We start from the raw sequence: 11,352 nt of genomic DNA on the forward strand, positions 1-11,352 counted from the left end.
ATGGATACAACCAATGCACAGCATGCAGGGCATGCTACTACTCAACCTCATTACCACAATTTTTGTATATTAGAAATTATGGATCAATGCTAGCACCACTGTTTTAAAAACTAGACCGAACATGCCAATCCAACTGGTTCAACTGGGAATCGGGAGCCAGTCCTTAAAAACCTCCAAAACCGAGTAAAAACTGGGGTTGAACCAAATTTTTTTTAAAAATAGTTCGATACCCAGTTCGGTTTTTAAAACCATGGCTAGTACTCAAACTCATATAATTAAAACAGAACTCATCATTCATATGAGAGGAGCGAGTACACCATTATTGTACTCTTGTAATATTGTATAATTTTCATAAAGTAATAGATTTCATCAATGAATGTCGTTAAAGTGCATTTAAAAATTTTATAAAAGTGCATTTAAAAATTTTATAAAATAAAAGTTTTCCTATTAAAAAAATGAAATAAAAGTTAAAAAAATAGTACACAGAATATCTAGAATTTAAGCATGGTTCATAATTCAATATTTAATATTTAAGGGTAACAATTTGTGTTCGCATTTTGAGTTTGTACCGTGTCAATTGTCAACTCATGAGTATTCGACTATTTAGTTCGATATTAACCTAATATGTTTATTAAACGAATTAGGATTCTTCAACTCTTAACACAATCTATTTATTAAACGGGCCAGTTGTATTAACTTGTTTATCAGATTTTATCAAAGCGGAAAAAATACAAATTTTAGTATTAACCCAGATTTGAACTATGGAAAACCAAACATATAGATTTTTTAATATAAAATTCAGAATTAACAAGTAACTATATCACAATTAATCATTGAAAACTAAAGCAGATGTATCTCAATATCACATATAATTCATCACAATATGTCAAAAAAAAAAAACTAATAATTTTATATACCTTGAATTTTGAAGGGTATATTGACAAAATAATATTTTAATAAGGGTTGGAGACGAATATGATACGTTTATTAAATAAGTTAGTTATGTTAACCTAAATATGATATAAACTATTAAGTTTCAACTCATAACCTACTAATTTCGTGTAATACCAGGTCATGTGTCGAATTTTGCCGCCCGTAATACAAATATCTAGAATCTTTTTGATAAATCAAAATCAAAACCATCTTGAATTTATGTGCACGCTAATGAATGATTTACACATGGCAAGTACTTTTCTCCTTTTTATTTATTTAAAAACCATCTAGAACCTTTTTAAAGAATCAAAATCAAAACCATCTTGAATTCATGTGCGCAGCAATGAATAATTTTTACACATGACAAGTACTTTTCTCCTCTTTATATATTTATATTTATTTTTCTAAGTGCGTTATCTATATATGAAAAGTACATTGTAGCTAACAATTGGGTTCTATAGGCCATTATTTATTTTTTTATTTATAAAAAATAAAGTCAAACTTTACACACTTGAGAAAAACAAATACAAACACTTAGAAAAACCATTTAGGAGCAAAGTATATTAAATAACATGAAATGAATTGGTACACCAATATTACAAATATATATATATATATATATATATATATATATTATAATAGAGAAAACTCTGAGAAAGTTCTATTAGAATCTAATTTTGTGCTATGTGTCTAAATTTATATGGGACCAAACTATAATTATTCACTTAAGTTTGTGTTATGTATTCACTTAAGTTTTTTAATCTTTGCGTTAAGTGAGTTAATGATTGCAAAATATTAAGAATCTAATATTAATATTAATGAATTATAAAATTAAAATTAAAAAAAAACTAATCATATATACTCAATAAATATCACCACACAACAAAAGAAAACCACACATTTTATCTTATTATAAATTAGTAAAAAAATAAGTACTGTTAAATTTGGGTAAGAACTTTAATATGTGACTAATTACATTTACTTTGAAAAAAATTAATTTGACTAATTAATTAGATTTTTCTGATAAAAATTGTGTTTAATTTTAAATGTATTCATATGTATGTATATGTTACATGCTATTTTTTTTAATAATTTGAATAATTATTTATATTTTTATAACAAAAATTATGTTTAATTTTAAATGGATCCATGCGTTTGTATGGGGTTACATGCTAGTTTCTCATTAAATATAGAAGCTCTTAAGATAGACAATAGAAAGTCACACTCCATTCTAAAATAGGCCTTCTGCAAATCGAGCTTTATCCTTAGAAAGTTCCTTATTTTTTTCTTCATGTGTTTGAAACTATAAATTAACTCTTGCACTATCACCACACTCTTCATGATCCATCTATTTGGTACAAATGCCACCTATGTTGGATCTATCAATATCTGCTTAGAAGAGGCCTTAGTTTCACTTTCATCACCAAAATTTTAGAGAGAACTTTGTGACGCATATAAACTGATAACTGTTGGCTGGAATTGTTTAAAGAGAGGTTTGAAAGTTGTAACACACATTGCAAAAATACATGGTCGGAATTGATTTAAGTTATGATTGATACTGTGGGTTCTAGTTAGCTCAGCTGGTAAAGTCTCTGATGGTTGTATAAGAGATCTAAGGTTCAATTCCCGCTTACACTAAAAACTGATTGATGTCTTGATCTGATAATAAAGAGCTATTATCAGGAGCGGACGCCATAGGTTGAAACTCTCTAAAAAAAAAAAAAGTTATGTTTGATACTCCATAATTAATGAATAGATCATATTGAATCGGTCTGTATAATTGTGTGTTGCACACTTGCACGTACTTGCGCTGGTGTGTATTGAACATTGGGCATGGAGGAGAAGTGCTAATTATAATATGCAAAATCGTTTCGAGGTATGGAGCAACTTAGCAAATATGATTAGTTTATCTTATAGTGACAATCTAAGATTCTAAATGCTCTTTCACATGCATATAAATGGACCATTTTATATAGTAAGAACATAATTTTAAATTGCCGCTGTTAGACATGAGACACCACCACCGATCTCATACTTCTCGCACCTTCTTCAAGTGCTATATATGTTGTCCATCTACGACTGAGTCGTTGCTCTATAAACGATGATACTTGGTTTTAACTAAGCGCCTAAGTTTTGCTGTTGAATGACTAAACTTAGTGTGTTAAATGCCCAAAGTTGGTATAAATTGTGTAAGACTGCCACAAAACATCTTGATTGCCACTTAAACATCATATAATGAGCCATTTAAGGACTACGTTGGCTGTAATACAGCCATTCAACTAATCAAAGGACTTTTTGTGTTTATCTCAAATTATTTCATCATATCTTTATGTTTTTGCTACTCCCTCGTGTGTGTGTGTGTGTTTGTTCTCAAAAATTAAATTCCTTTTATGTTTTCTTTTATATGTTCATTTTACTTTCATTAATTACAGTATGAAAGACCCGAAAGGGATGAAGTTTGGACTCAACTTTTATTCATTAACAAATTTAGATATCATAGAGTGTATTTGTTTGGAGGTGAAATATGGTGGATAAAAAACTTTAGAGAGAAAATAAGAAAGAGAATGGGTTTGTGTGTTGTTTGCTAGGGAAGGGGGAAAAATACTTTTATGTGGGGCTAGACATTTTCTGCTCGGGCTCACACAAAATTTGTCTCTTCAAAATGGAAAAAAAAAACTGGTGAGGGAAGCTGTTTGGTGGTGAAATGACAAAATTGCCTATGTGCAGTGCACATGGGCAAAGTCCAGTTACCTTCTTTATTTATTTTTCTTATAGTTTATTGGGCAACATTGCCTCCTCTTTTTATTTTTAATTTTTTTTTTTTGATTTCTTAGGCGTGGTGCTTTGTGTTTTTTTTTTTTTCCTTATGGTTTCCTGGGCAAACGTTGCCACATCTTTTTATTATTATTATTATTATTATTTCTTGGGTGTTGTGCTTTGTGTTTTTTTTTGTTTAATTAGAAATGATTTTTTTTTTCTGAAAATGATTTTTTAATAATAAATTTAGGTGGTTGTTTTTTTTTTTTGTTGCTTATCACTTTTTTTTTATTTTTAATTGGGCATCATTTTTCAACAATAATGTATGGGTAAATTTATACAAACTTATTTTGTTTTTTCTATTATTCCACTTTTTCACTTCCAACTAAATGAAAAGGAGGAAAATTGAAATTTTTTCTATCATCTTATTTTTCTATCTTCTCACCATTTTCTATCATTTCATTTTTTCTATCCATCCAACCAAATACACCTTTTAAGGTCTTTATGACTATAAGTCTGTTATGTATCATAGGCCCAACACATATATTATAAAATTTCGGCAGTACTAAACCTCTTAGTACCTTAGCAATATTCTTTATTATTCAATTTCATTAACTGAGATCATTAAATCCTCTTGACTTTGGAGCAACATATGAAATAAAGTTAATTTATTTGCTAATAGAAAAATATCAAAGCTCCTACGGAATTATTATAGAAAGTTCCCAAATTGACCTCATAATGAGTGAATGAACTTTTTTTTATTTTATGATTTTCAAATTTGTTTTTACTTTTTTTGTTGTTGTTTTTAACTCTAAATTAAGGGGAAATATTGGTTTTATGCAATCACCAATTTAGTTATTTAACCCCATGCCCATCCATACCAGGTATGGTCATGTGATTCATGAAGCACAGGAAATGCTTTAGTGAATTGAATGTTGCATTATTTATTACGTTAATAAAAACTACTAACCTTTTCCGCAAAAAGGAAAAAAAAGGAAAAAGAAAAGAAAACAACAAAAATATAGGGTACATTTGGTATATGTGTTTAAAAATTAAAAATTGTTGTTTGAAAATATTTGTAAAAATACGAGTAGGTGAAAAAATGTTTTTAAATACGTATAATGTTGTTTAAAAACTGAAAATTGTTGTTTGAAAATACAAACCAAACACCCCATAGTCAACCAAACATCCGATAATCACCCGTGACCCATTTGATTAACATTGTACTGTAGGAATAGGGTCAGTAGTAATTTAATCGACAACCAATTACGTACATTATTCAACCTATTTGACACCGTGAATGGATTATAGGAGACAATACAACTAGCTGCAACTAAGTAAATTCTTCAACCATTTTTACACTGGAATAGGGACAGCTCTTAGAGGATGAGCTCTCTGTAAGGTTATGCCAAACTTGTCATCCATGTCCATGTCAACAGGTTTAACCCCATCTTCAAGTTTCCAATTGAATGCCTGCAAGAGCGAACCCAACATCAAGTGTAACATTCGAATTGCCAGTAGCAAACCAGGACATGTTCTTCTTCCACCACCAAATGGTATTAGCTCAAAGTTCAGTCCTTTAACATCAATTTCTGACCCTAAAAACCTTTCTGGCATAAATGATTTTGCGTTGTTCCATGACCTCCGGTCTTGTCCTATAGCCCATGCATTCACTAGCACTTGTGCACCTTTTGGGATAATGTAGCCACTGATTTCTACGTCTACTTGGGCTTTCCTAGGAAGCAAGAAAGGAACTGCTGGATGCAACCGCAATGTTTCTTTGACTATTGCTTGTAAGTAAGGTAACCGAGGAATGTCTGATTCTTGAACTGGGTTACCTTTGCCAATTACTTTCTCTAGCTCTGCTTTGGCTGTTGACAATGCCTCTGGGTTGTGGAGTAGCTCTGCCATTGCCCATTCTAGTGTGGCTGAAGTTGTATCAGTGCCCGCAACAAATAGGTCCTAATCCATGTTCACAAAGCATGTTCATCATTCATAAGTACAGTAAATAAATAACTAACTATTAAAGAGATTGTCCTAGTGTACTTTGTCTGTGGTAGAGTTTTGGTAGAGATACTGATGTTTTGATGGAAAAAAAATTCCACTCACCTCACTCCCTTTGTCAAAGCTTATCTTTAGCAGTTGTTGAAATTGAAGTGGATGCTAGATCTGTAGTGGATGTCAATTGTCATGTTCAAACAAAAATTCAACTAATGGTCCATTTCCTCTTTTGTTGATAATTGCAAGCTAGTTATTTCCAAATTTCTCAAGGACAAATCATTGCTACAAAAGCGAATAGGTGTGTATACACCTTAGCTAAGAAGTGGACAAGTCAACTTGTTACGCCTCTTAAGATTTTTGTTGATTTGTATTCGAAAATTAATATGTTTTGTTCAGGAACTTCTGTTTCTATTTAGCTTAAAAAAATGTACTATTCCCATCCATTAACGTAAAGGGTTTAACTTTAGCTAGGAGTTGGCGAAAAAGCGGCATAAAAGTGAGGTTTTACGCCACTAATGAGAGAACACCACATCATTAACCAAACAAACACCAAATACACCTTACCACAAACAAGAATAACTCAAATAAATCCCCAAATTCAAAACAAAAACACAGCAACTTGCATATCAGTTTCCAGAGGAATCAAAGGTATCTGCCTCTTCTTAGCACTGAATCTCCACGCCTCCACCAGACTCTATGCTGGAACTTGGAAAATGCGCTGGAGCCGCCATGATCGTGGTGTCGTAAACTCAAGGTTTGTTTGTTTGTTTTTTTGTCATTTATTCTTTTACCCAGTTTGGATTTCAAAATATTGATGGCTTTGGGTTTGTTTTTTTGGATGTTAATCACTTGCTTTAGTATGAGTTTTGGTGTATTTTGGTACCTTGATGTATTTTGATTGGATTCCAAAGTGGTTGAGTTCAACCTTAAACAAATCTGATTTGTCTATTATGAGAATCTTGTTTTCTTGTTCTAGCTAATTTTGTTTGGGTTCCAAATCATGATATTATTATAGGATGAAACTTTTGGGTGGTTTTTTTTTTTTGGTATTTTATTGCGTAGTCTTGAGCTACTGGGTTTGTTCTTTTGATTGGATTTATTTAGTTAGTATTTCAAGTTCTATCGATTTTGTTCAACTAATGTATGCTATGGTAGAGCTTCAAATGGATCACTATTGGCTTGAAAGCAATTCATAGGACGGATTTGTCTTTGGGAAAATAACAAATCATCAAAGAACACACCTTGAGATTCGGTGCGGCAGCATATGTGGCAGGGTGGAGCTCTGGTGCTAAGAGGAGAGGAGGAGATGAGATTTTGAGTTCAGATGTTTAGCTCTCCAGGTCTATCATGTATTCATGTTTGAGGATTGTAAAATTTAATTAAGTTATGATTGTGACGTGGCGTTCTCTCATTGGTGGTGTAAAACCTCACTTTTACACCAACTCCTAATCGAAGTTCAGCTCAAACGGAAAATGTGAGGTGTTATTTTCGAGAAGCTATTTTGTGTTTCTGTTGCATGTTTCTTCAATGTGAGGGTGGACCCTCATGTGAGGGAGTAGAAACATGCAACAGAAATCGAGTGAATTTTTCCGTTATTTTCTTGGTGGGGTCTAAGTAAAGTAATTGTTTAAGAGAGTGAAGGTGCTCTAACAAAATGCAGGGCCGGCTTAGGCTGCGTTTGTTTCGGCAGTAAATAGTTTCCGGAAAAAGTTATACACCATTGGGCGTGTTTGGTTGTCTTGGAAAATTCAGTCAAACGGAAAATGATTTCCGTTGACTGTAAATCATGCCCCAAAACCCTGTAAAACCATTTCCGTTCTTATTTTCACTTCAAACCATTTCCGGGCTCACAGACTTGCAAAGAAAGAGAGAGAGAGAGAGAGAGAGAGAGAGAGAGAGAGAGAGAAAAGATCGCGCCAAGCACCGGCAAGTCGCACCCCAGCACTGGCTCCAACCCCAGATCGCACCGGTCTCGTCACACCCCAGCACCGGTTAGATCATGCCTTCGCCATCGCCGATCTGATTCGCGCCTTCGCCTTCGTCGATCACGCCTTTGCCTTCACCGATCGCGCCTTCGTCTTTGCTATCACCGATCACGATCTCGCCTTCGCCTTTGTCGATCACGATCTCGCCTTTGCCATTGCCGATCACGATCTCGCCTTCGCCATCGCCAATCACGATCTCGCCTTCGCCTTCGCCGCGCCGCGCCGGCGCGATCTCCCCTTCGCCATCGCCAGTCGCCTCTCTCTCTTTCTCTGTCTTCATTCTTCTCTGACCGATTTGGGTTTTGTTGATTTGTATTGAGAAAAATTGATGAGCTTTTTTTATTTTTGGGTTTTGTTGAGCTGTATTAAGAAAATTTGATGAGTTTTTTTTTTTTTTTTTTGGAGTTTTGTTGTTCTATATCAGGAAATGATATTTGTTTGGAAGCTGAGAAAATGTGAGAAAATGTGAGCAACAAATACAAAATGCATTTTCTATAATATTTTCAAGATGACAACCAAACACCTGAAAATATTTTTCAAAGTATTTTTTAAAATGTTACTAAACACCTAAAAATATTTTCTTTTCCCGAAAATGTTTTCAGCTGAAATCATTTTACATTCGGAAAATATTTTACACCCAACCAAATGCAGCCTTAATGTGTTTTGGGGCCTAAGACAACGATTTTGAGTGGGACCTTTAAAAAAATTTAAATATTAAAATTTTTTATCCATTGATTTTTTTTTTTCTCACCAAAATAGTTTTATTTGTTAACAAAATAACGAGTGTTGATGTGGACCCATATAAGAGCATACAAGTAAATTTTTTTTAACGAATTAACGAAATTCTCAATTAAAAAAAAAAATTGAAGGTGAAATTTATTTAAAAAATTAAAACCCTAAGAGATAAGTACAGACGTAGCATTCCAAAAAAAAAAAAAAAAAAGTACAGACGTAGCTCCATGATTACTAAAAATACTAAAATAAAATAAATTTATGGTCCTATGCTACTCCACGTCCCAACCAATATGTTAAATGAATGAACGAATGAAAATGAGTTTACCTATGTGCTGTGTCAGAATTTAAAGTAATTACCAAGAATAAAATAAAGAGGAAGTAAAACAAGATAGCTTGAATTATGAGAAAGTTCAGGAAAGAAACAAAGATTCTAGAGAAGTAACAAGCTTGATGATCAAACTCAAATGAGGAGAAGAAGGTTTGAAGCGTAGTAGCTACAGCTTCAAAACAGTTTCTTTTTTATGCTTTAAATAGAGAGTGGGGCAAAATTTTCAGCAATTCGTACAAGAAAAATTGAGGTCTTAGATTGAATATGTATATAATTTTTGTCTTTAAATTTTATTTATTTTTTGTTGAGGGAGATTAGTTGTTTGGTTGAGAGAGAGACTGTGTGTTTTTAGCTTCTCTGTGTGGGAGATAATGAATTCTACACTGAAATATACCCATGGAGAAGGTGAAAGGTTACACATCTAACGAAAAATTTATTTGCTCTAGTTTTTTCTTTGATAAAAAAATTATTTTTTATTTATTGGTTAAAATTTTGGGCTTAATTAATACTTTCGAGAAATAGATCCTATTGGGTAGAAATAATGTTATGATATATAGCATTTTTCACAACAATTAAGTCAGCAAATTTTGGTTTTTATTGGTTTTATTTGGGTCGCTATTGACATTATTTTATCATCTAACATTTTGGAACTTAAAATTTTTTGATTGGATGAAATTTGGGATCTTTTTTTGCCTAGGAGCCTTAGGCGATGCCTCAGTTGCTTAGTATGTTGAGCCGGCACTGGCAAAATGAGCAAGGTTACGTGCACGCAAAAATATCACAACAATTAAGTTGATAAGTTTTTAATGGTTGTCATTTATTGACATTAATCAGTATCATTAACATTTTGACATATCAACGTATGTAAATTTTTTGTGTTAATTGACTTTATCCAAGCAAAACTCTTGCTGCATGTACTGGTCTTTGAATTTGAATAAAATTTCTTATTCATCCAAAGAAAAAAAATTGAAGGAAATTTAAGAAGAAGCAGAGAGGGTAAGAAATAATACTGACCAGGAACAAACGCTCTATCTTAGTTTTGTCCATCTCTTCACTGTTCTCTTCACTGATGTTGAGAAGAGTATCTAACACATCCTTGTTCATGTTAGAACCACACACTTTTCTCAAGTGGAGCCGTTGGCTAATCATGCGGTCGAAGAGCTCTAAAATCTTTCCAAAGTGAACTGCCAAACGGTGCCTTACGCGCTGGGGGTCAACCTTTTTTAACACTGGAAAATAATCTGCCAAGTTTGGTCTCCCAACCTCTTTCATGACATTCCAAATGATCTCCTTGTACTCTCTAGCCGTGTCAGAATTTGGGTCAGCCAAATCCACCGAAAAAATGCTGTTTGATAATAGATTAAGCGTGGTCTTGAAAGCAGCTCTCCCAACATCTACTGCCTCACCGTTTAGGCTGCTTTGATGAGTATCAGCTAGGAGGTCTTGCACTTTCTTGTGCCTGATAGTTTGGTTAGCATCAAGAGTCTTGTTGGAGAATATTTGTTCCATGCATATTCTGCGAAGGTTTCTCCACCGGGTTGAAACAGGCATAAATGGCAAGCTAAACTCGTCTTGCCTGTGGGCTCGGAGTGCATCTGGGATGGTTCGATTGGACAAGTGTTGGTCATGTATTTGAAGGACTTCTTTAGCCATAGCTGCTGAAGAAATGACTACTGTGGTTACTTGGCCTAGTTTTAGGCTCATTATGGGACCATAAACCTCGGAAAGTTTTGCCAGGGACTTGTGGGGTTTTTCACCAAGCTCTAAGAGGTTTCCAATCAATGGAAAAGGTTTTGGACCTGGTGGAAGCCTTTTGGGGATTGCTTTGCTTCTTGAAATTACATGCAAGGCATGGATTAGGAGCCAAGTGAGGCAAAGACATATTATACCGCTCAAGAAATTCATCTTTATCTTTGAACTCTGATCACCACTAGAAAAGAGCAAAGTGAAAAGTGATATAACACAATACTTCGCTGTTGTTCCTTTATAGTCAACAAGCAGAGCAGAAATGCACACCCACTTGCTCTAACAGCACCAAAAAGCCCCACATTTTTTTGGAAGAACAAAAAATCAATAAAGGTGACTGAGTCGACATTTTTCACCTGGACATAACTATGGAAACACTCTACCATTCTTTGTTTCTTTCTATCAACCCAAAAAAAAAAAAAACCGAAAGTCAAAAGTATACCCTACAATATAAATAATTATAAAGGTAATTAGCGATTGGAGTGTATTGTGGGACAACTTGTATTATACCAAAAAAAGAGAAGTTTTGCGTCTTGAATTAGAAGGGAGCTTGAGGAAACGAAAAAAAGAACAAGGTTGAAGTGTCTATTAAGGCCCCCTTTGTTTTAGTTTAAATCTTTTACTATGCTTAATCAACCATGCTACTCACAAGTAAATATCACAACATAAATAATTATAAAGGTAATTAGCAATTGGAGTTTATTGTGGGACAACTTGTATTATACAAGAAAAAGAGAAGCTTTGAAGTCTTGAATGAGAAGGGAGCTTAAGGAAAAGAAAAAAAGAACAAGGTTGAAGTGTCCATTAAGGCCCCTTTGTTTTAGTTTAAACTAAAACAAAGGGGCCTTAATGGACGCTTCAACCTGT

General features: G+C 33.5%; 1 protein-coding gene across 1 annotated transcript; it reads right to left on the reverse strand.

The window, feature by feature from the left end:
- Positions 1–4,863: 4,863 nt before the first annotated feature.
- Positions 4,864–10,731, reverse strand: LOC142612938 (geraniol 8-hydroxylase-like). The gene is made up of 2 exons (XM_075785113.1): positions 9,754–10,731; positions 4,864–5,652 (listed from the first exon to the last, which is right to left on the reverse strand). The coding sequence occupies exons 1-2, from the start codon at positions 10,642–10,644 to the stop codon at positions 5,047–5,049; spliced, it is 1,497 nt and encodes a 498-aa protein (XP_075641228.1). The 5' UTR covers positions 10,645–10,731; the 3' UTR covers positions 4,864–5,046.
- Between the last annotated feature and the right edge of the window lie 621 nt (positions 10,732–11,352).

The sequence above is a fragment of the Castanea sativa genome, chromosome 10 (assembly GCF_040712315.1).
Source record: "Castanea sativa cultivar Marrone di Chiusa Pesio chromosome 10, ASM4071231v1".
Lineage (NCBI taxonomy): Eukaryota > Viridiplantae > Streptophyta > Magnoliopsida > Fagales > Fagaceae > Castanea > Castanea sativa.

Excerpts from the sequence above, each read along its gene's own strand:
- LOC142612938 (XM_075785113.1), bottom strand. The coding sequence starts at position 10,644 with ATGAATTTCTTGAGCGGTATAATATGTCTTTGCCTCACTTGGCTCCTA. Across the intron at positions 5,653-9,753 it reads AGATAGAGCGTTTGTTCCTG|GACCTATTTGTTGCGGGCAC; the intron begins GTCAGTATTATT and ends AACATGGATTAG.